Below are 25,236 nucleotides of genomic sequence, written 5' to 3' on the forward strand. Positions count from 1 at the left end.
AATGCTTTCTCTCTCCACCTGCCTCCTTCCTGCCTGCTCCTGAGCTCTTGCAACACGCCTGAAAATATCATGACTTCCACGCTGGGCAGTCACAGCTTCAGCTCTCAGCCCCGCATTGGGCTGTCCTTTCTCAGCTGCACCCTGTGCCTTGCACTTTCTCTCAGGGTCACCTCAGTGCCTCTTCATCCCCACTGCCAACGCTGGCCTGGCTGTCCAAAGGAAAAGTCTCGGCAACAGCTCCTGCCACCGATTCTCCCTGCAGTGAGTGGCTTGCCCTCATGACACAGCAAGCTCAAATGGGAAATCCCAATCTCCCTGGGCTCCTGGAAATCATCACAAACTGGCCTGAAGGTGAGACTTTTGGACTGTCCTTGGAAGAAGAACAGTTGACACATGCTGAGGAGGAATCCCACTCTTGATATTGGGCACCTGACTGGGAAGAATGGTCTGTCTGTCTGTCTGCCTTCTCTGTCTGTCTGTCTGTGAAGGTTGTGAGTGTCCTCCTGCGGGAGGAATCCCAGGCTGGAGCAGGACAAGGATTTGTCTCCCGGAGGGAGCAGCAGTGACATGATGTGACTGTAGCCCCCATCCCTCTGCCACTGTGTGGGGAGGAGGAAGGGAGGGAATGGGGGATGAGGGAAAGGCCAGGAAGAAGAGAACAGTGTGGGGAAGGTGCTTTTTAGGATTTGGTGTACTTCTCATTTTTTACTTCTGATCTGTTTAATAATATTTTATATTATTAATTATATTACTTATATTATAAAATATTGTTATTATACTACTTACCATTTAATTATTATAATAAATAAAATATAAATTATATTATTAATTCTCCAGTCTGTGTCTGTTATGCCTATGATGGGTGAGAGATCTCTCGCTGCCTTTCTGGAGACCCTGCAGCCTTTCCTGATGTGTTCTGTTGCCTGCCCAGGGTGAGGAGGACAGGGACAGAGCGGTTTTGCTGGCACCAGGCACCTGGCCAGGCCCAGCCCAGCCCAACAATCCCTGTGAGAATTCACTCCCCCATGACCCGGCCCCACGGCGGGTCCGGCTCCAGAGGCAGGCGGCTCCAGTAGTTCAAAATGGGCAAAATGCGAACGAGTGAGAGGAGGCAGCTGGTGCCAGTGGGGGAAATGTCTTTGCTGGCAGGGAGAGGAGAAGGGAAAAAGGGCTGCAAAGGGAAGGGGGGAGAAACAGGGACAAGGCTGGAGCGCTGGAAGGTGGCCGGGATAGCCATGGGGCGGGCGGGTATTTTGCTTTCCACAGCTGTGGAAGGAAAGGAAGAACTGTCCAGTCCATCCAGGAAAAGAGGGGAGAAATAGCAGGTGATGGATATGGCCCACAATTGGGATTGATTTTATCTGCCTGAACTGCAAAGGCCGACAGAGTCCGAGCGGAGCCGGACGCTGCCACCGCCAGCGTTGCGATGTGTCTGGCCCTGCCCCTGCCCTGGCTGCAGCCCGCCTGTGGAGACAGCCCCTTGTCACTGAAAGTTCTGCACCCAGGGATGGGTGAGGTGCTGCTACAATGAGATTAAGAGAAGAAATAGAATAAACAGCTGCACTGCCGGGTCTCCTCAACCTGCTTACACCAACAGAGCTGTGCCAAGGCATTGTCAGCTCGACAGTGCTAGTTAGAGTCACAGGAAAGGCTGGGAAATGTGAAGGGAATAAAATTCAGAGAATGGTATAAAATATTCTGAAAATACTGCACCAGCAGTGGCCCCTGTAAGAATGGTGGGAAAGGCTTGGAGGACTGATGGGAATAGAACATAGAGACTGGTGTAAAATGTTACAAATACTGCACCAGCAGTGGTTGCTGCCCCACGACTCAGAGAACTGCACTGAGGGACCTTTGGGGGCGGTGGTGCCAGTCAAAAAGTATGGCACAGAAAAGGCTGGGAAGTGTAAAGGGAATAAAATAGAATGGTATAAGAAAAATATAAGAACCACACAAGGAGTGGCTGCTGATCAGTGAAAGAGCTGCACTGAGGGACAGCCAAGTTGCCAAAATGGAAATGGTGTGTCTTGCCTTTTCCTTTCTTAATAACCATCAGAGGTATTTTCAAGGCCAGCAGGTACACTCAGAGATGTCCTGAATCATCATTACAGTGGGAAAACTGGGGCTGGCATCAGCTATGACAGACGTGAGAAAGATCACAGGAGCACAAACACAGATTTCCCAGCTCCATCCCAGGGAGAGCATTATTGGCACAGGGACAGAAATGCTGATATAACATCCTTTCCCACTGGTCGCTGTGCTGAGCTTTAGGTAGCATCCTTTAGGTAGTGTTCTTCCCTGTTTTTATCCATGGAAGTGCTGCACAGGGACACAGAAGTTCTACTAGCATATTAAAAAGAAGCTGAATAACCAGGAAGGGTGAGGTTTGGGAAAGGGACAGAAGCAAATTCACACATCATGTGATAGGTAAATATGGCTGCTGTGAGTATGTGGCATGGAGGACAGCTAGATTAAACTAGAATATATCCCAGAACTGTAACTATTTGGCCTTATAACTGCAGGTAAGGTTAATAACCCTCACCAATAAAAAAAAGGGAAATTGGTCTGAACTAATTTAGACCACCATCCCTGCAGCCATTTGGTATTGGTACTCCTCTTCCCCACCAAATTACAAAGACTTTACTGGAAATCTCCCATTTCCTGTTTCCTGCCTGTCACAGTGGTCAAGTGACCTATGTGATTTCTGTGAATGAACTGAGCTTCACCTTCACAACAGCTTTGCTCCTCACTTCCCAGCCTTGTACCCTTGTGAAATTCCCTCTGGGAGCGTTGTCAGGCTGAAGGAGAGGCTCTATTCCAAACAGCCGTCCACACTTCACAGGAGTAACACACGGTGGGACGTTCTCCTGCCTGGATTAATCCCTTTCCTTCTTAGCTCCAGCTCCAGCCCAGAAACCTGGGAGCTGTTAGGGATTCTTTCCCATGGCATGGCCCCACACAGCTGATTCCCAGCCTGGGAGCACAGCAGGCACCGACTCCTGCACCTGCCGGTTGTTTCTATCCCGTTTCCAGAGGCTGAGTTGTTACCGTGTGTTACTGCAAGGATCCAAACCAAGGTGTCTGTGGGGTTTGGAGGGGCTCTCCTGGGGGCTGTGTGGGGTGCTCTGTGGGATTTGGAGGGGCTCTCCTGGGGGCTGTGTGGGGTGCTCTGTGGGATTTGGAGGGGCTCTCCTGGGGGCTGTGTGGGGTGCTCTGTGGGATTTGGAGGGGCTCTCCTGGGGGCTGTGTGGGGTGCTCTGTGGGATTTGGAGGGGCTCTCCTGGGGGCTGTGTGGGGTGCTCTGTGGGATTTGGAGGGGCTCTCCTGGGGGCTGTGTGGGGTGCTCTGTGGGATTTGGGTGGGGGGCCTGGGGTGTGTGAGGGGGTCTCTGGGATTCCTGTTCTTTTCCCCTCATATTTCCTATCCTTTTTCAACTCGTGTTTCACACCCTTTTCTCCTCACCTTTCTAAGTGCTTTCCTGCTTCTCAAATGTCACCTTTTCACCACTAGGCCATCTCCATTTTTTCACTCTTTTCAGCCTTTTTCCTCTGCTTTTTTCCCTCATTTCTTTTTTGCCCCATTTTTTCCCGCTCTTTTTTGCTGTCCTTTTTTCCTCCACACCTTTTTTCCCCACTCCCTTCTTTTCCTGCCCTTTTTTGCCACCTTTTCCCCCACCTTTTTTCCTGACTTTTTTTCCCCACCCTTTTTTGCCACGTTTTTCTTTCCCCCCCTCTTTTTTGCTGCCTATTTTTCTCCCCTCAATGTAAATCCCTCAAATGATGGAAGCAGTGCGGGCTTCTACCAATTTAAACCCTAAAGAATAAGGCACAACAGAGATTCCCTATCAGTTTAAACTCAGAGATTATGAAAATGGAGGGTTTGCTCTCATTTCAAACCGATTAAAATCACATCATGGTGTTCCCTGTTCTATTTAAGCGAGAATAAGGGGATTCCCCATCAATTGATATCCCTGAAATAATGGCCAAGGTAGGGTTTCTTTCACTTGCTACCCTTAATACTGCAGGTGAATGGGGATTCCCCCAGTTTAAATACAGACAATAAGGGAAAATTAACCAGTTAACTTCAGAATATACTTGGAAATCTGCTGAAAGGGAACCACACCGCCCTTGTCTTCTCTAATTAATTCCATCAGGCTTCCTTCACTAAAAATACTCTCAAAATTAAAAGCAGAGATGCCTCGTGTGTCACTTCAAAGCAGTGGAAGAGGCAATGCTTATTCTTCCATGGCAAACTGTGCTGTGAGCACCTCCAGAGCCTTGAAGGTCTCCACTGTGAAGCTGCTGAACAAATGTCAGTAGTTGGAATGAGCACAGCCCCAGAGAAATCCCAGTCCCACTGATGGAAAAGTGAGATTATCCAAGCAGCAAGGTCAGCTGGAGTGTTTCCAAAAGAGCAGCTTTGTGCTGAACCTCAGCTTAGGCTTTTTCTTCACTCACTGCAAGAGTTCCCCAATCTATTTTGACCTTTTGTATAGCACAGGCCACACAACAGTTGAATGTGATCATGTTTTAAACTCAGGTCTCTTTTAAACTATCTAAACTTGATCTAACCGCTCATCAGTGGAGAATTTTATGTAGTTTCAGTGTTAATTACCTTCTGTGGTCAAACATAAATCCTTTCCAAGGTTCAAGTACCTGTTTTCCACCTCTAACTGCTCATTGTCTGCATTCAAAACCTCCCATTAATGTCATTTTTCCAGCACAGGTTTGTCTGAGTCTGCAGCTCACCTCACCTCTCAGCAGTCCAAATTCCTTGAACTCTAGCAGAACCTTCTGTACACCTCCCAGCTCTTGCTGTCCATCTCTAATCCTTGTCCAACCTGCCAGTACTCTTCCTGAACTGTTGACAAATATCAATTGACAATATCAATGGAGGACAACTGATTAATTGCTGCATTAAAAAAAAAAAAAAAAAGAAAGAAAACTTAGTAAGATTTGGACCCAGCAGGATTGCATTGCTCATGTGTGTAAATCAAGAATTTCTATGTATTTTACTTCAAATTTGTCTTGTTGAAACAAAAGTTGTCATATCTAGAATAGATTTTTCATTCCACATGAAAGCAGCATGGTGCATGCCTTCTAGCCCCATTTTCACTGAAAAAACCCCAAAACTGTTCAGCCTGGGCTCACATACAGCTACTGCTGGCATGATACCAACACTCAGCAATAATGGAACTCAGAAAATGACCAATTATTAAAATGCTTTCACTCCAAGAACTGATACTTCACTCAGGAAGTTATATATATCCTCAAAAAAAAAAACCAATAATCAAGTTGTATTTCTGTTTTTATTGAAATAAATTTTAAAAATACTTCTGGCAAATATTTACATATTTGATCCAATTACTCTTCAAATCCTCCTCCTTAATAAGGAACAGTCTCTTAGAGTAATTGTCAGAGGTTGTTACAATGCAGCATGGTGCTTTTGGGAAGGATTAAATGTCTGCCCAACATTTAACCAGCGTTCCCAAATCCATGAGACTCTTCCTGTAACGTGGTACTTCCCCACCTCCCCCTGAAGGCAGCAGCATTTTCAGAACAAGAACTGCTTCCCAGATACTGAAACCACTTAGCAGTGAGTAAAAGGAGATTTTAGAAATGTGACAAACTGGATCAAACTGATTGGAAAAATGGAAGAGAGTTTTTGTAATAAAAGTTTAATTCGAGTCACATCATTTTTCAGTTTTCTGAAAATGTGTTAGCACTGGGAAAATCTCATTTCCATCCAAGACAGGGTCCAAACAGAAGGCTTTTGCAGGTAAATTCACTTTGCTGAAGTGACACAGAATGAACAGAATGCTGGAAATTAAAACCTTTGGCCTCCTCTTCCACATCCTGCTCATCCACCTGTGCTTCATTTCCCCACCAGCCACGTCTTGTCCAAAGTCTCTCACTGCTCTGCTCGGCTGCTCGAGCCAGCGAGATCTGTGTTCTCAGGTAAATTCACCCCCATGCTCTGTAAAATGTTCGAGGTGGGTCCTGCCAGGCCAGCCTGGGCACTGTAGGACTCAAGCAGGTTTGCCACCAGGTTCATGTCCACATCCACGGGTGCCAGCTCAGCATCCTCAGTTCCAGAACCAGGGCCAGCACTCTCAGATGTGGCTGCTTCAGCAGAACTTGCCTGCAGCGAGTCCAAAGTGAAAGGTTTATCAAATTGCATGAGCAGATTTAAATGGGGAAAAAAAGACAAGCCACAAGAGAAAAGAAACAACAATTCTGCACCAAACAAAATCCAGCACATTCCAGAGTCTTGACAGACAGGAATTCAGCCACCAAGTGCTCATGTCAGCTAAAAATCACCACTGCCCATGACTCAGATTAAGTTCCAAGGGAAGGACAGAAAGTGTTGCTGAGTCCTGGCTCAGCTTCCTACGGGAGCTGCAGCTGCTTGCCTTACTGCTAAAAACAGGGCACTGAAACCAAGTCTTGGGAAAGATGTGCAAATTCAAAGTAAGTAAGCTTTAGTTTGAAAAAAAACTCATTATGGTGCAACTACAGCCCACTTTGCTTGCACCTGGGAAGGTTTTGATCACATCACTCAGAACAGCCACTTTCAGCACATTTCCTGTTTGGAAGTTACTGCTACAAATCAGAGCTCAAGGCATACTCACCCCTCTCTTTTTGGTGAAACTTTTCCCAACGTTGGTCTGTGCCAGCTCACGGTCCATCTCACTCATGTATGACCTGAGACTGCCCAGGAGCTCCTCAGGAGACACCTTCTGCTCCTTCCTTTGGTTTCCAGCATCCAGGTCTTCATCATCCCCATCTGAGAAATCAAACTCCTCCTCTTCATCCAGATCATCAGAATCCAGCTCCTCCGAGTCTGCCCCTGGGTGTTATTTTGTGTCAGTACCACAGCAAAGAAATCAGTGCTGGGATTTATTTCAAATAAAGAGGCAATCTCACCTAAAATTCTGTCCAGTGCTTTCGTAAAAGAATCCACATCAAAGGTAACATGGGATTCATCAGATGCCCTGAAATACAAAAATATTTTTAAATAAATAAAACTTTTATGCTTGCATAAGCCTGACACAGACACAAGCCATATTGATTTCTCTCAAGCCAGGATTGAAACTGAGACATTTGAACTTAGGAGTCCTCAGAAGTTTGAGGCCTGTATGGATGAGACATGAAACAGTCAGTGGAAGAATTCTTGGCATTAAAGAGAAAGATTTTGAAGACCACAAAATCAAACTGAGTGACAGAGAGCAGCTCAGCTTGCAGCACTTTAACCTGCACCAGTGTCAGAGTGGTACCAAGCTGATTTAAAGCAAGTCCATATTCACTGCTATGGGTTTGCTTCAGGCCCCTGCTCAGCAGAACACCTTCAAACCCTGGTCCTCTGCATCACAGAATCAACCACAGGGCTGCAGCAGAGCACAACATTCTACAGCACACCCCAAACTCAAAGTGCTACTACCATGGCATTTCTGCTCCTTCATGCGTGGACACTTTGGACACAAAAGCCTTCATGCTCTCAGCAACTGTTTCCAAGTCATATTTTTCCTCTTCCTCATTTGTGGAAGGAAGGGACTCGTTTCTTGCCTCCTTCAGCATCTGGTCCAGAGCATCTGGTGTAATATCCAGCCAGCTGTCATCTGAAAGAACACAGGGCAGATCTGTTACTCTGCACAGGCCTGCTGGCCCACAGGGCACAAACCAGCTGACTGACAGGACTGCAACCACTTTGCAGCTCACTTTTGCAGTTAAGTTTTTGTGCTGATCCTGGGTCACATATGGCATAAGGAAGAGAGAGGCTGAGAAGAAGAGTGGATATTTCATTTCACTACTTTAAAACTCTGCAGAGTTCAAACTAAGAGATACCATTCTAGTCACTGAGAATCCTTTGACCAGTAAGTGGAAGAAGAAAAAGGCTCACACTAAATTGAGAGACCCAATCCAGTATTTAGTCTTAATGAAGGCTGGATTTGCTCTCTCTTCACAGCTGTCAACATTCCCCCTCTCCCCTCACAAAGAATCATCTGTAATAGGAATAATTCCCCCCACCCAGCTCACCATCCTCTGCAGGAAGACAAGCTGCTTCTCTCTCAAATTCCTTCAAATCAATGGATATTGTCTGTAGCAGTGTCAGGATTTCATCACCTGGGCTCACTTCAGCAGAGCTAGAAGAAAAAAAATCATTTACTGAAATGGATTCAATTGGATCACATGCTCTGCATTCAGGTTTTCATGTGAATTCTCCATTTTTCCTTCTGTGCAAACACATCCAAAAGGGAAATGAATCTGGGGAAGTACCAGAGAGCTACACAGAGTATTGGCTAAAACAGGACACAGTCCCTGCAATTCCCAGCTGATGGCCCCAAAGCCCATTTGTCATGGCTCTTTTTCTTTATTTTGCCTTGGTAAATACTAAGATTGCCAGATCTCAAACAGCACAGACTGGAAACTCAAAAACTAACAGTCAAGATACTGTGAGCTGGCAAAGCCTCAGGTATTTTTGTAGTGATTTATTTTTTGGCTTTGATCTTTCAGAGAAATCTACAACCAGCTCCTTGAGCAAAGGAGACAGGTTACTCTGTATTTATTATTCACTGGGACTGCTTTTCAATGAAACTTCTCTACACTTTCTACAGTCAACCAAGCAAATAATGCTTTTCAGTCACCTCTCAACCCACTTGGAAGAGCTCAGCATTTCACAAAACCGAGATGAAGAGTTACTCGAGCAAGAATTTCTCCTGGTGGAGTGTTCCAGAGGAATTGGTACTTGTATGTCCTGGCCACAGCACCCATGTCAAATGTGTGATGGAGAAAAGGGCTCAGGTTTTTTATAACAAGGATTTTAAAGGTCAGTTAAAGGATTTGTAGACAGAGTATTGGATACTCATGAATTTCAAGTAGCTCTTACCTTTCTGGCAGGGCAACAGATTGCTGGAAGTGATCTTCTGCCATATGCAACAGCTCCATGTACTTCGCAGATCCTTCCATTTCTCCCTGTTTAATGCAAGTCACAGGCATGAATCCAAACAATTCTCCTTCCCCTCCCTCCTCACAGTCAGGCTTCCTAAGGATGACTGTCACACAGAAATGCTGAGAGAACCAAAACAAGTAAAACCTCTTTGCTATGTACACTTGGAACTGAATATAGCATGAATATTCCTATATTTGATACTAACCTAAGAATTTCAATAGACTTGTTCAATTTTATAACCTTCACATAAAAAGTCAATTTATGTCCAATTTATTGACTTCAAATAAGTAGTCAAAGGCATCCTTTAAAAAAAACCCACAAAACCTCACCAAAACCCCAAGAATTCACAAAAACCACACACACATAAAAATTACACTTGCATGGCCCCAAATAGGTCTGTGGTGTTATGTATGGATCTTGAAGAATATTTAATTCTAGAGGCATGGAAATTAAATGTAAACCAATGAAATCAGTTACAACTCACACAATCATATGGTGATTTTCTCCATTCAAGTGTATTTCTCCTCTTTTTTTAGATAAATGAATCAATGCCCAAATTGTGCTTTTTCCTTTTAATTTCCAAAATAAATTACTTTCAAAGGGGAACAAACTGCACATGCCCCCTTTAAAGACACTAATTCATTTTACACAGAGATAAGGATTCAAGTTCTTACCCTGCTGCAAGTCCTTACACAAGTTCAAGAGCTAAAATATATTTTCCCTGGAATGTTTAAAAGCCACGGACACGCTGCCTCACCTTGAAATAATCTTTTTCCTTCAAGCTCCTGAGGAACCTCTCCCACAGAGGACCGCTTAACACATTTCTCTTGGCATCAGGAGCTACTTTACTGCTCTTGGAGCACAAAATTTCAAAGCCATGAGCCTGTATGTAAAAGATTCAACAAGAAGAGGTTCTCAAAGGTGTGACAGACTTTGCCCACATTTTCCTGGACAAGAAGACAACTTCCTGACAACAACTAATTTCCTGGACATACATAAAACAAAATGCATCAAAAATCATTACCAGTTTCATGCCCAGCTCGTAGGCTCTGTACTGAGGATGAGATGGGGTGGGCAGGGTGTACCCACTGCGTCTGTCTGGAACAAACTTCTGCTGCACCAGCTGTGCGTACAAACACCGAGTGAAAGTCACCTGAAACAGCCAGAGCAGAGAAAACCCACTCCCTGCAGCGTGACTGTGTTGTGGACACTCCCACTAAGCTCACTAAAACCTGTTTGAAGGCACACATGTTACAGGCAATACCTGAGACTGCATTCAAAATTGATCTTTGATAGATTTTTTCTGATAAACTGCTTTTCAGGCTTTACAAAGTATGTTCCAAATTGAAATACCCAAGTAAATATGAACTTTCATCAGTCTAAATACATTAGGAAAAATCCTCAGTATTCTGTATTCACATCATTAAGGTGTATTTTCAATTAAACTTAAATTTGATTAAAAGTTGAGATTTTGGAAACAGTTTAGAAGTCCAAAATTTGGCTCTGAAGCTTCTTTTCAGGAGTCTAGTGGGGCAACTCTGTAACAAAGTGCATCAGATACAACAGTGCTTGGACAGTGCTCATAAAACACTTAATAAAAGCTTTCACAGAGCTGTGTGAGCACAGCTGAGAAGGTGAAAAGCCTTGGAATGAACCACTGGTCACTGGGCTGGCAGTGCTGTCAAACTGCTCCGATCACACAAGGAGATCAATTTACAGAGCAGGCATTTCAGCAGAGGAACAACTATCACAACCTCTGCTTTCAGAAACAATTCTCTCATGATCAGCCCTTTCAAAGTCCAGCCACATCGATCCAGAGAAGCTACTAATGAAATGACCTGGAAATTCATCCTTGGAGCAAAAGGAAAAAATGAAAAAAAACCAACAACATAAAACCCGCAGTTCTAAGTCAAATCTATGTGTTTATACCATTGGCCACAGAACCCTGGTCAGTTACAGAAGGGAATTAAGTGACAAGGCTTCAGAAGAGCACTTCTCACGGTCATCACAGGTTTTAGAAGAACACTTATCAGGGTTATCAGAGGCTTTAGAGAGCACTTACCAGGGTCATCACTCGCTGGTCGGCAGGGAAGGTTCTGAAAGGGCGCCGGCAGGCCCGTAAATCGCCCGGATCCCGCAGGTAGAAGGCCTGGACGGCCGCAGCCACCAGGGACGGGCGTTGCCTCAGCACGGCCACGATTCCAGCCGGGAGGAAGCAGTGGGCTCGGTGCAGCGAGGCCTGGATCTTCTCGGGATACCTGAACAGCAACAGAGAGTAGGAAGTGTACTGCAAACTAAACCACTCCTTTCCTATCATGAGGCTCATTTTCACTTTAATATTTACCTGTATCACGGGTCAGAAGATTATTCTGGAGTCAAAACTTGGCCAATCTAATGCCTAGAATGTCTGTTTCTGTAATTCATTTATATAAATGTACATGGCTAATAAAATTGAATCCCCCACATGGGTAAGATGAGTCCCTGTGAACTTAACCAACATAAGCAGCTAGGCAGTATTCTTCACCATACTCTGTAAAAGTTACAGTCAAATCCTTGCCAAAAATAAAGTACAGGGCTGGACACAGCTGTGACAAGCTGAAGCTCTGACAATTCTGCTAGTTCTACATTTTAGGTCAAACACTCTTTTTCCTCCTGCACAGAGCTCCTAAAAGATCATGGAACTTCCAGATTTTTCAGTATAAGATGTGAAGGAAGAGTAACTCTTGTCATTGTGGAATTACAGCAGTGAACCAGTGTCAGATCCCCCAGATCACAGCCTATAAGACACTAATCCCCCTCTTTCCAAGAGTGCCACAGGAAAACCCTCTAGCTGCAGGTTTCTGAAAAGAACACACATATTGGGGAAATGTTTAAACCCCAGAGAGCACAGAACCAAACCCCACCGTTGGAGAGGACCGAATAAAGCCCCCACATACCCCTCAATGCGTTTATACAGCGCAGCTCTGATGGGCTCTGCAGCCAGGAACTCCTCAGAGCGGGTGGATAACAGTGCCAACGCCTGTGGGATGGTGGGGCAGGGAGCAGGGAGGTCCCAGTCCTGCTCTGAAGTCTCCGACAGTGGAATGATGTGCAGCTCTCCTTTGTAAAAGAACACCTGGCAGACAGGAATGCTCTCATCAGACAGGGTAAGAACAGTCACACACAGAGCAATGGAAAATTTCATTTCATATACAAATGCATTCATTTAGAATATAAAGTACAAATAGAGAGCCAATACAGGAAGCAGTATAGATTTTTTTTTTTAAAGTTATTCAAGATGCCAGATACCACGATCCAACCAGTAAAAACCCCTATTTTAACTGCAAGTTTCGTCAAATATATCTTGTTTCCTTAATAACAATAATACTAAGTTTCTCTTCAACTAGAGCAGTGCTTCAGGAGAATCATCATAACCTACTTCAGAACATCACAGGGATTAAAAAGCATTATTTCAGGTGCTACATGTGACCTCTGCTGGTTCCTGATCCTAAGAAAAGCTCTGACTGCAACGTCCTCAACTCCCTCACTCTGTGTTTTCCCTCAAACAAAAGGAAAAGATGAGCCTGATAGTCCAGGTACACACTTGCAATCAATTTTTGTGTAGTGTTCCAATCCTTTTAGGAATCTTGGAGTAAGGGGAAAAATAATTGAACAATTTTTTGCTAATGACCAAGTTAATTATTTCCATTTTAATACATTGCCAGTGACGTACTAGCAACCATCCATATCCAGGTGAAGGTGTTTGCTCATTATTTCACCTATACCAGACAAAGCCTGTGTCCTTACAGACATATAGCAACACTCCAACCCCGAGCATTCCCTACTCTGATGGCAGCAAATCCTCTTGCTTAAACACTCCAGAATATGTTAAAAGTAAATAAACAAAAATACCCAAGTGGTTCTAGCAGAGCTAGAAAGTTCAGGTGGATACAGGAATGCTCCTGAAGGGAGCAACAGTAAGGGACAGACAAGCACTCTGGATTTTCAGAGGCAGTCCACCTGGCTAGAGGTGCAAGAGAAAACTCTAGCTGCTACATAAAAGGCTATTGTGGCCCCTTTGCCAACTGTACAAAAGCTTTACTCACCCTGTTTTCACTGTTCTCAGGATTCAGCCATTTTGGGAGAAAATCAGCTGCTTCTATCAAGAGAAACTCTCCATCGTTGTCATCAATCCTGGCCAAGAAATTAGTTTCTTAGAAAGAAAAGCCTTGCAGAGCATAACACACGTCTGAATCCACATCTGCTGGGTTTTTTTTTTAACATTCACAGAAGCCCAGAAAGGCTTAGGTTAGCAGGGACCTTAAAGGTCATCTGGTTCCACCCCTCCTGGCATAGGTGGGCACACCTTCCACTAGCTCAGGCTGCCCCAAGCCCCATCCAACCTGGCCTTGGACACTTCAAACATGTATGGGATGGGGAAACACCTCCAAGGATGGGGACTATTAAGACAGGACCTTCAGAACATAGGCACTGCCCCTTCGCACCCCTCCCAAAAAAACACCTCAGCAGGATCTGCCTTACCTGGCTGCCAGCCCCGGGAACTCCCTGGTGATCTCCCGGACCAGGTACACAATAAACCACTCATCCTCCACGTTATCCCCGAACAGGGTGGTGCCGCCGATGTGCGCCGGGGTCTCGCCTGGACGGGGCAGAGGGACGAGAGGCGACTCAGCAACCACACACTGTCCACACAGGCTGCGGAGCTTCCCTCACTGGGGATATTCCAGGCCCTGCTGACAAAATCTTGTATCGTGTGCTCTGGGCTGACCCTGCTGTAGCAGGGAGGTGGCGCCAGATGCTTCACTGGGGTCCCTTCTAGCCTGACCACTGCTGTGACACTGTGAGTCCCTGAAGCCGCCGGGTCCCCCCTCACACACCCTCGGCCTCCCTCACGGGGTCCCGCCAGGTGTCCCTCACATGCTCCCGGTTCCCCGGGCCTCGGGGTGCCCCTCACACGCTCCCGGTTCCCCGGGCGTCCCTCACACGCTCCCGGCTCCCGGGAGTCCCTCACACACTCCCGGTTCCGGCCGCTGGATCCCCCTCACACGCTCCCGGTTCCGGCCGCCGGGTGCCCCTCACACGCTCCCGGTTCCCCGGGCATCCCTCACACGCTCCCGGCTCCCGGGTGCCCCTCACACGCTCCCGGTTCCCGGGTGTCCCTCACACGCTCCTGGTTCCGAGCGGCCGGGAGTCGCTCACACCCTCCCGGTTCCCCGGGTGTCCCTCACACGCTCCCGGTTACCCGGCTGCCAGATCTCCCTCACACGCCCCCCTCCGGGCGCTCCTCCCCTCCCGCCGTGCCTGCCGGCCCGCTCCCCGCTCACCGCGGCGCGGCACGTAGTGCAGGCGGAACGGCTGCCGCTGCCACACGTAGGCGGCCAGGAGCGGGGCGAAGCGCACCAGGGCCAGCTCAGCGCAGCGCCGCAGCAGCGCCTCGCCGCCCGGGCCCGCCGCCGCCGCCGCGAACAGGCGGTAGCGCACCGCGTCCTCCGGCAGCGCCGGCCGCCGCAGCGCCTCCATCGCGCCGGGGCCGCGCTCCGCCCCCGCGGGAGGAGCGGCGCGATGGCGGCGGCGGCGGGGCGGCGGCGCTGAGGATGATATCGCGATACGCGCGGAAACCGGTGCAGGCGTGAGTGGCCGCCGCTACCCCGGTGCCCGGCGCGGCCCCGAGCCCGATCGCGGTGCCGGTCGCGACCCCCCCCCGGCCCCACGGCCGGGCCTGCCGCCCGCGCTCCCCCCGGCACCAAACAGGGCCCCGTGACGGCCCGGTCACCGCATGTCCCCCACGGGAGATGGTTCCCGGGATTCCCGAGCACCGGTCCCGGCCAGACACCGGTGTGACAGAACGCGATTAAATCCCTGTAACTGGCTTTTTTCCCCCTGACCCAAGAGTTGGGTCAGTTCTGACTTACTCGGCTCGTTTACTCCTGTTGTATTTTATCTAATTAAATTTATTAATATACATAGATAATGGAGTTGTCTCTGCTTCTAGGGAGCTGTAGCCCATTTCATAACATCTGAAGCTTAAATTTAACTGATTTTAAAGCCAAGACCTTTAATTCCATATTTATCCTAGAGTTAGAAACCTTAAAGCTTTGGTGACAAGAATTAGATTTGCAATAATAAATGTGTGCACGGTCCTTGAGAAGCAGGAAAGAAAAACCTGTAAAACTCATTGGGAACTCCGTAAATGTTTATTCTTGTAAGTAACACCAAGTTCCACTTCTGTTTTTTCAGGCAAGGACTCCCAAAACATGCCTTGAGGAATCACCCACTGCCAGAGCCACGGGCTCAGGTGTGCTCAGCCACACCCACGGCTGAAAACCTTGGCCAGAACCCCAGGTACTTGTCATGATATATCTCATCCAGCTGTTCTGATCTTTGTTTACTGGCACACTTGATTTGTAGTTTTTCATTGTGGGCTGTTTTGCTTTTTATTTTTTTTTGGCTGGACGTGCGCGTTTCAGGGAGTCGGGAATCCATGAGGAATCGGATGATCATGGGGATCCACGGACTGCTAGTCAGGGTTGTGCTGACACCTCCACAGAAGACAGCTCAGTCTTCTCTTGGGGCTATGACGTGAGTAGAACATAATCATCCGAGCCAAATCTAGCACAGAAAGACACTTGAAATACCACTGCAAAGACATGTCAGAATAAAAATGACTGCATCTGTCAAAAAAATCATGGTAGTGACTAGAGAAAGAACATCTTTTTTACCTCTTTCCATCTTTCAGTTCAAAACATACGAGGCTCATACTGTTCTGTTAATATTCTGCATTTCCACTAAAAATTTTGGAAATGCAAATCATTTAGTGCACGAGTGTATCTATAAATGCTTTTATTGTGGAACCCAGCCATGGCTGGATGACTTTCAGGTGCTTGGTGTGAGTTTATCAAACTTCTGCATCCTTGCATGTTTCTCAAAATACAGTAAGCTCCTAAAACATTATTTTAATTTAGAAATGTTTGATTTATTCTCATATTCTCAAAGTCAAGTGTGCTGTTGCCTTCTGGAAGGTGAGATGGAGCTGTTTAGATTTAAATGATCCCAGAACTGACTCAAATTTTTTATCTACATGTAACCAAGGACCTGACCATCCTTCAGGTTCAGTGTTTCCCACCAGCCTGCCTGCATTGCTTTTTGTGTTGCTGTTGTTTGTGGACTCTGGAAGCAACAAATCCTCCATTGCATTAAAATATCACTGAATTTTATGCTTCCTGTTCTGATTTCTTTAAGTCTTGTAGCTTAATATAATAATATGGGTATTTCAAAATGCTTTAATAGTTTTTTTCTACTATGTCAATATAAGCTTTTTATGTGGCTGACATCCATCTTAAGAGCAGGCTGCATCATCTCTGGGAGAAAATGATTTAAAGTTAAAATCATCTTATGCAATCCTGCTAAGCTTTAAACAAATAGTTGTGTTTTTCAATCCTATTTTAAAAGATCAATTTTAAAAAAAACCCTGCAAATGCTATTCACGAGGTATTTTCATTCCTCTCTAGGAATTTGACAAAGCTGCCACACAACAAGTTCAGCAGATGTTCCGACAAATTGATGAGCTTCTGTATGAGCAGAAAGAAAACGTTCATGTTGAGGGACTGCGGGAAGAATGCCACCAGTGGTCCTCCAGCTTTCCTCATCTCAGGTATTTTGTTAATGGACTGATGCTGGTACCTTCACAACCAGGCTGGGGATGCACACAGTTGGTTTTAAAACAGATGGCAGGGTGGGTTTGTGCAATTATGCAGCAGATAGAGATAAAAAAATCACTCTGGTGATGTGCCTGCCTGTCATTAGTGAACATCCTCTTAGCTCACATGTGGTTCCTTGACAGAGGTTTGTTGCTATCTGTGACTGACTTGGCTTTAACAGAGCAGAATTCTCTTAGGAAACTCAAAGTGTCACCAGGAAAACTGCACAGCTTCCCAGGAGAACTTTTGGGATGTGCTGCTGTTCTTACACCCTTCAATAATCGTACTGCCAAGGTTTTCTGCTGTATTTATGCTTTGCTTTTGCCGTGGCAGGGTGGTGGGGAAGCAGGTGGTGATCCCCACAGATGAAGGCTATGGATGGTACTCGAGTTCTGCCTCAGGCAGTTTGGCTCCCTCAGATGTAAGTTCGCCACAGGAAAAGGATTCTGATGAGTAAGTACCAGCAGTGAGCCTGGATCGTGACAAGGTGGGAAGGCAGGTTTGTTCTCTGCTTCTTGAAGTGTGCAGCCTTCCTGTTAGGCTGAGTTTTGAACAAAGCACACTCTTTTTTTTTTCCTTTTTAACTGAATTTAGTATACTTAGAATAGCAAGAACATGTAGCTGTGCTTTTGCTGACTACAGTGAAGTGGCCAGGAAATAGAAATATCTTTGCTGCTGATGATTTCTTAAGAATATGTTTGTACTGTAGCTGGTTTTATTATTAATCATCTGTTAAATTTGCCTAGGCCTTAAAAAATGCAAAGTACTATGTTAGCGCTGCTTTTATTATTTAATGTTTTAGAATGCTTTTTAATCAGCTTTGGGTATTTTTTCCCTGAAGTTTCAGGTTCCTTAGCAAGAATTAAAAGGTATCCAAACCAAAAGTTGTTACTGTAATGAATAATTTTTTGGCCTCGCTACTGCTTGCTCTTAACAACTGTGCTGTCTCTCAGTTATCTGAGGTGGAGTAACAACTTACCTTTATTTCTGCTTTCTGAAAACAGTCACCTGTTCAGATTTAGTGTTTTGGGCAAGAAGGTGCCTCTTTTTGTTGCTCCTGCTCACAAAAAGGCCAACCCTTCCAAGCCTCCGACCTCGTGTTGCTCAGAGAGTGATGAAGGGGAAGAGGAAGTCATTCTCTCCGAAGGCATACTGGAGGAATACTTGGCATTTGACCACAGAGATGTGTAGGTATTGAATATTAAAATAGTGTCCTGGGGTTCCTGCAGTCAAGATACACATTCTTGATGAATTTATTTATCTCTTCCCTAGAGAGCTTTCAAAGGCCTGAGGTTTTCCAGGCACTGGGAATTTTCCCAATCTATTTCCTAGGACCATTTCTTTCACTAAATCATGTTTAAGAATATTTTGATAATTTTTCACGCTGTCCATTTTTCTGCTTGGTTTCAATAATTCATTCCATCATAACCAAGAGTCTGTGTATTTAATAATACATACAATAATACAAATAATGGTTTTTAAGCACCATTTCTTTTTTACACTATGTCAAATTCACTGCTGTTAGTTATGCAACAGCAGTGTGCTGCTTCTGTTTTATAATGGCATTTTGGGTGGAATTGTACCTTCCTAGATTTTTTTTCAGTGGTAGCTTTTAAGAAGTAGAGTGGATTTTATGCTTCTCAAGAAACAATTACCACTATTTTTATCTTTTTACCCCTTTACATTACTCAACCCTACAGTATGAACATATGGCCTGGGTAAGGACTCTGGAGAGTACTGTCAGTTCCTGAGTACTTAATTGGTTTTAATAATTAAAGCCACTTATCTGCATGGACCATTAAATTTAAACTGTTATGTTTCTTGGTTTTACCAGGCTAGAGAGACATTGCTGCAGCAAATAATACCACTCTCTTGCCTTCAGGATTCTGTCCTGTCATTAGATATGGAGCCTAACAATGTGATGAAGAAGTATCACTGTAACAATTAATACTGATTTTTTTGACGTGAATTTGATCTCATGGGTAAATTACTGTTCATGGAGTATGATTTATAATCATTCTGTGTAGGGAAGCCAGGGTGGGTCAGTCATTTCTCACCAAAGTCAGTGGGAAAACTAAAAGTAAATACAGGACACAGTGTGTTTCTGGTGCAGGTAATACTTACTTTGTTACAGGGAGGAGGAGTTGCACAAGAGGAAAATGGGACTATCCTCTGGCAGACGGAAATTGGGGTTTCCCCCTGTCTCTCCCTATTCCTGCGTGAAGGATTCCGTGCTGACATTTGTATTTGATGATGTCTGGAGTGAAGTCCTGGTTTGCATGGAAGAATTGATCTGCAGGCACTGGGAAGGGTCAGCCTCTGGTAAGGATCACATTCAAAGGGAGGGCTCAGGAGGGGGAGTTCAGCTATTTTTGCGAAGATGCCATGGGAGAGAGATGTATTTGAGAATGATCTCTTCTGTGGGAATAAAAAGGTTATTTTGCTAACCATGTGAAACGTGTCTTCAAAACGCTTATCAAAGCTTCCAAGGGAACACTAAAAAATTGTGATTCATAGCACTGTCCATGACTAGCAATGCCAACATTGACAGGAATTCTCTGCTGCTTTGCACAGATGATGAGAAGAATATCATAAAAATAGAAACGCTCCGAGCAGATGCCAGAAGCCCTTTGCAGGTGGATCCTCTGCCAGCACTGTTACCTCGGGTGCCACACACAAAGATGCCCTCGGTGACATCAAATCTGGTAAGGATTTTTAGCCAGCTGTTGTTTTGTGTGGGGATGAATCACAGTGTTACCCCAGCAAAGAGACTGGTTGTGTTTAGGTAAATAACTAGTTTGCACTTTGTGTAAGTGCTGGCTGTCCCTTCTGACACTTTAGTTCTGTTATTACTCAGTTGGAAGTTTTAATTCCTACTTTTCTCCTTGAAACCATATTTTATATCTGTGTGTGACAACCATGTGGTGGATTCAGGATGTAGATCTTTCCACAATTTAATGCTTGAATTAAACAGTGAGGTTGAGGAGTGTGTGTATGATCCCATTCTTACATTAACAGTTAATTCATCCAGCAAGAAGAGAGAAATCTCTGCAGTTCTAGACCAGTTTTTTTTTCTCAGACATTGAATTTAACTGTATAATCTGCTTTAGATGATCTGCTTCTAGAGTGGTGAGCATCAAAATGTTACCTGTTTATTCCATTTTAATTCAGCTCTTTCCTTCTTATTTCTTTTTATTTCTTTCTCCTTTATTTCTTCCCCCTGCCTGTCCTTTGTGTCCCCTTACTGTGTGTGTAGTGCCCAAAACCCAGAGGTGGCCGCAAAAGCAAAAAGAGGAGAAAAACACCTCAAGTATGTATTGGAATAAAGCTCTGCTATTTTTTATTTGCTCTTGTTATGGTGGGTGGAATATGATGGCTTTTTCCAGATCAGTCTGTATCTCAGATAAGGACTTTGCAGATCTGTTCTTGACATAAAATATCAATATATGCTGAAAATTATTTTTGTAAAGCTTCTAATTATAGTCATTGTTGGAAGATCAGCAAATGAGCTGCTCAGTTCGAAAATACTAAGTGTTAGGACATTTTCTAAGCACTGTCATTCCAAAAAAATTAGATGCCAAGATCCTTTAGCTGGGGAAGTAATATAACTGAGTATATATCTGGATATCATGGAAGAAATTACTGACTTTTCTCCAAAGTGATGTAGGAAGTCTGTAAATATGTGTGTGTGTGTCTCTGCCAAACAGTAATTTACTTACTTTTTGTTTTTAAATTCAGCTAAGTCTCTCTCAAGGATCAAGTAGTGGCTCTCAGCGTAACCTGAATGGCTTGATGGTGATCCATGGGATCCAGTTACACCAAAGGAACCTGCCTGTAGTGGAGAAAACACTGTAAGAACAACACATCACCTGCAGTAAATAAAGTACTCTCACAGTGAGAGGGATTCAACCCAAAACCTTCTAAGATAAATTCTTCCTCCAGAGAAAACAATTCTTAGTTATTTTCCTGCTTGGTTGGTTGTTAATTTGTCCTCTGTGAAAACTGGTATGTTAAAAACGGACACACATAATTTCTGCCCATGTATTTTATTATTGAAGTCACCTGTAGGGGAGCACTTTGGTAACAACAGTTGGCATGCTGACCGTCTCTCTTTTTGTCTTGTAACTTTTTGTTGTTGTCAGGGACCTGGATGACAAACGGCCAGGTTCGAGTTCCCTCCTCTCTACCCGGATGTGGCCAAATCATCCCCTGGAGCTCAGCACCTCGTCCCTGTCCCGCTGCACGAGGAGGAGGAACGCCCCTCCACGGACCCTGCACCCCATCGGGACCCCACGCTCCGGGGATGATGTCTGCAGGCGCCTGTAGGTCCCCAAAACAGCCTCTCCCTGCAGGGCACCGGGGTCAGAGAGCACGGAAAAGCATCCCTGGGTAGGGAGGACATGGATTATTGGAGTGAGGAGAGGAACTTCCCCTTAAAGCACTTAACTCCCCTGAGGAAGCTGATGTTCAGTGTGCTGCCAGCTGTGAATCACATACATTCCCATGTTCAGGTAGTTTTGAACACGAGCAGTAGATCTCAGTCTGTCCTCTGCAAGCAAAGCGAACGCCACCATCTCTTCCTTGATGTGGCTGTCTTTTCCTGCAGCCTATTTTCAACATAAATTTAAAAGTCTGCAGTTTGTGGAGGTCATACTGCATGTTGCTATCCTAACCCAGACTGGACTATAAAGATGTTCAAATAGGTTATCTGGCTCTTACTGTGCCCTTAGTCACACCTACAATATTCTTAACTTCTATTTTCCACAATGACCTGACTGAATGGAGTAGTTTACAGGGTATCAGGAAACAATGCAGGATCTGACAGACCTGTCTATTCCATGTAGTTTAATTATTTTAGTAGTTTAATTAGATGTAGTTTACTTTTAGTTTTGCAATTTACCTATAAATTCATCCAGCCTGTTGCTTTCTTGTCACATACTGTTGAGAGACTTATTCCTTGTCCCTTCATATTTCTCCTTTCTGTATTTTATGTTCCTGTTGCCTTTCCTCAGGCTTCAGTCAGTCTAAGAAATACTGACATCTCTGCTTTATTAAGATACATTTTTAAATATAAGCAGAGAGCACCAGGAAAGCTTTTTGTAAAGTGCAGATTATGGTTTGAAGCTTTTCCAAGGTATTTTTACAAAACAGTCAACTCCAGGAGGCCAAAGAAACTGACAACATTACACCTTTCCACCTGCCAAACATATTAACTGTGTGTTTTTTGTCTTCTTACTGGTGCATTCCAGCCTGACTGCACAGGAGCAGGTGACCTCACCCTCCCCACTGCTGCTAAACAGAAATCACCCCCTGCCACCCATTGCCACCACTGCCACCGTGGCAGAGCATGGGAGCACCACAGGAGCCCACAGGCAAACGGTAACAAGCACGAGAATCTCATTTTATTACTGAATAATCTAAAGTTGTTATCACTGCTGGTCAAATTATCCAGCCCAAGAGTTCAAATTTATGTGTTTTGTGACAGAAAGTCAAATAGATGCATGAAAAATGTTGTATCAGTTTTGAGTAAGAGCATCACCCATGCTTGCATGCTTAGTTCTCACTAATGCAAATTGAATGTTTCCCTCCTCATAACTAGGTAAAAATTGGAAAATGAGCTTTAATTCCTGGGTTAAATATTTTCAGTGTATTGCTGCCCTAAGAAAAAGATGGAACTCTGTTATTTCTCCTTGCAGAAACCTCGAGGGAACTCGAGCCGTGCTCACAGTGTCACGACACAAGAAGACGCTCACCAGCAGCTCCAGGAGCAGCTGTTCTTACCTGATCCCTTCTCCAGGCCTAGCACAACCAGCACATCCTCGGTAAAGCATGGCCAATTACACCACATCATCCTTAATTACTGAAAAGGGTGCTTTGAGAATTAACATTAATAATGTCCAGTCTGTTTCAGTATCAAATACTTTCGGTTTAATTTATTGAAACTATACTCTACTGATACCTTCTTGGGTCTAACGACATATTTTTATCTAAGGTTTGAAAGCTGTAATTTCAGCACAGCTGTTAATTAACTGCTTGATTGGTTTCTGTGTATAATTTCAACACCCTGGACTCGGCAGTTTTAAAATCTGCTTTGGAACAGCACAATTTTCTGAAATTGAAAGACTGCCTCTAACTGACCCAGTGATCATTCTAAATAAGTGTTAGAAAAGTGTATTTTCTACTTCTGAAGTTGAGTTGACCTTTCTTTAAAACTTTCTTTAGACTGTCACAACATCTAACTCATTACCAAATACACATTTAAGTAGTTTGTAGTTGTATTATAACCTTGCTGATTTTTTTTCATGCAAACAGAAGTATCTTGAACTGTTTTTCCAGCCCCATTCCCAGCGCCGCCGTTCTTGCACTGTTATTGATTATAGTAATCAATCCTGGACAAGGAGAGGATCCACAAGTTCAGGTATGTTCATCAGTCACAGGGTTCAGTAAGATCAAACAAAGGGAGTTTTTGGGACAGGGATGCATTTCCTAGAGGTACATTCCTACAGGTATTATCCATTTTTCAAAGTTCCATCCGTGTCCTTAATTTGCCATTCTACAGATGTTGTCCTTCCTATGTCCTACTCTGCTCCAGAGTATAGTTGGGTGCATTTTGCTGGGATTTTTTTATTACCACCAAATATTTAAATCAAGAAGCTTAATGTCATCAACCCCAGTGCCTCTCAGTGTCCAAGTTTTCAAAGCAGGAGTTGTCAGCTTAAATAGAAATAGTAACTTGAGGTTAACAAAGGTACTTAAACTGAAGTAACTTGTTTTTAAACAAGCAAGGAGTGCTTGAAAAGTTAAAACAAGTATCTTCCCCCCTCCAAAAAAAAAAAAAAAAAAAGCAAGGTGAGTTTTATGACTGCTGTATTGACAAAACCAATTTAAATTAGCAGAAAAGCTTTGCAGACACAAATACTTAGTGAAATATCAAGGAATGCAGTCACTCCCTGCATGCAGCGACTCAGCAAGCCCAAGCACTGCCCTTTTTGGAAGTTATAAGCAATGCAGTTGATGGCCATGTGTTAAAAGTAAAAAGATATTTTAGCTGTAGGCTAGAGGAGATGTATTTGATGCTCAATTCCTTCCCGAAGTCTTGAGGCTGTCCATGGTCTTGTTTGTCAGGTCTTCCACCGCGTGGTTCTGTGAAAGCCCACGGCCGAAGTGGATCAGGGACAAAAAGCAAAGAGAGGCACTGAGGTGCCATGGAGAGAAGCATCCACCCATCCATCCCTCTCCAGAGTCATCAACCACCTCTCCTTCCCAGCAAGGTCAACGTTGTTTACACGGAGTTTTCAAACACCCTTCCTTACAGATAGTTATTTTTATATAAATCTAAGCAGCAGCTGCCAAAGATTAGAAGGGGTGCACTTAAACATTCCATTTCCTACCAGTAGAGGAAGTGATGCTCCAGTGGAAGGGTGAATACACTCCAGTGAAGCCCAACTCCTAGGAAACCCAACAAACACTCTCAGTCTGTGCTGTTTTCCATGAGGCTGGTGACAGGTTCATGTCCTTACAGGCAGGTACTGCAGGACCTGCTCATTTTTCCCTTAGGAAGGTTAACCTGGCCTTCCACAGCTGTAGTGATTTACATTTTTTAAAAAGTGTATTTATATGTTTAAATATGTTTAAAGCAATATTGTACTAGCAAAAGCAAGAACTCAGGCAAGTGATGAATGCTGTGGTAGCTGCAGCAAGTATGAACACAGGTGTGTAGAACCAAGGCAGCAGAGCAGATGACCTGGCAGCTCCAAGGGCAGCACACCACTGCCTCTTCCTGAACTATAATAAAACCTTTTTCCTCTTCCTCAGTGACTGAAGAAGGCTGAACAGGCAAAAAAGAAACTTTTTACTACAAGTAGTTTCAGACAGTACTCAAAATCTTCCTGGTGAGACATTTTATGGTAATTTCACAGAATAGCTCAGTGTCCCTTTGTAAAAATACCTATAATTACACAAGATTTATTCACTCCAAGGTAGAGTTCCAGAAGCCACTGATGCAATAGAGCTTTTAGGAGCTGTGTCTGCCCTGTGTGACAGACCTAACAGAGGCATTTGCTGGAGTTGGCCTTGTGGCTCCAGATAAGACAAATAAAACCATGAAGTACGGGCTTCTCAAAAATAAGTGATTAGTTGAAGGTCTTACTCCCAAACAGTAAGTGCCAGGCTGAAATGTAAAAACAAGCTGAGGTAACCACTGGCTGTATTTAAACAAAGTTAGGACAATCCACCAAAAAGAGTTGTTCCTTTCTAGTCCAATTAAAGAGCACTGTTTTCCTGTATCTTATTATTCTTCAAATTACAGTTCACAAAAGAAAAAAAACCTTGTTAGTATTCTTTATGAAGTGGCTCCCTTACTTCCCCCACTCCAGACTAGCTAATCATTTTTCATCAATATTGAAGTTCACAAATCCAGTTGATCCAAGCATGCTTCAATCCAAAGCAGGGAACTGTGCAAATAGAACTGGGTTAACCTGCCTTTGCATTTCCAGAAGTTTAAAAAACAAAAAAACAACAACAAAAAAGGCAGCTCTGACCTCAATCTAAACCTCTAAAGTTTTCAGAGAGAGAAGCTGATGCTCACCAG

The 25,236-nt window shown here is 44.5% G+C and overlaps 2 protein-coding genes across 3 annotated transcripts; one reads left to right on the forward strand and one right to left on the reverse strand.

The window, feature by feature from the left end:
* Positions 1 to 5,387: 5,387 nt before the first annotated feature.
* LOC131580307 (protein ecdysoneless homolog) lies at positions 5,388 to 14,516 on the reverse strand. Its single transcript, XM_058841366.1, has 13 exons — positions 14,274 to 14,516; positions 13,471 to 13,588; positions 13,035 to 13,122; positions 11,886 to 12,064; positions 11,012 to 11,207; positions 9,974 to 10,102; positions 9,707 to 9,832; positions 8,887 to 8,972; positions 8,037 to 8,143; positions 7,441 to 7,618; positions 6,927 to 6,994; positions 6,632 to 6,849; positions 5,388 to 6,141 (listed from the first exon to the last, which is right to left on the reverse strand). Exons 1-13 carry the CDS (start codon positions 14,467 to 14,469, stop codon positions 5,911 to 5,913), a joined length of 1,920 nt encoding a protein of 639 aa, XP_058697349.1. The 5' UTR covers positions 14,470 to 14,516; the 3' UTR covers positions 5,388 to 5,910.
* FAM149B1 (family with sequence similarity 149 member B1) lies at positions 14,411 to 25,082 on the forward strand. Of its 2 annotated transcripts, XM_058841367.1 has the most exons (15): positions 14,411 to 14,578; positions 15,187 to 15,291; positions 15,417 to 15,528; positions 16,458 to 16,600; positions 16,980 to 17,099; positions 17,651 to 17,833; positions 18,781 to 18,968; positions 19,221 to 19,351; positions 19,903 to 19,956; positions 20,385 to 20,497; positions 20,789 to 20,968; positions 21,896 to 22,025; positions 22,343 to 22,468; positions 22,983 to 23,064; positions 23,772 to 25,082. In XM_058841367.1, exons 1-15 carry the CDS (start codon positions 14,544 to 14,546, stop codon positions 23,843 to 23,845), a joined length of 1,776 nt encoding a protein of 591 aa, XP_058697350.1. In that variant the 5' UTR covers positions 14,411 to 14,543; the 3' UTR covers positions 23,846 to 25,082. The 2 variants fall into 2 exon arrangements, with proteins under 2 accessions (XP_058697350.1, XP_058697351.1); XM_058841368.1 differs by lacking the exon at positions 19,903 to 19,956.
* The last annotated feature ends 154 nt before the right edge of the window (positions 25,083 to 25,236 follow it).

Source organism: Poecile atricapillus, chromosome 6 (assembly GCF_030490865.1).
Source record: "Poecile atricapillus isolate bPoeAtr1 chromosome 6, bPoeAtr1.hap1, whole genome shotgun sequence".
NCBI classification, from domain to species: Eukaryota; Metazoa; Chordata; class Aves; order Passeriformes; family Paridae; genus Poecile; species Poecile atricapillus.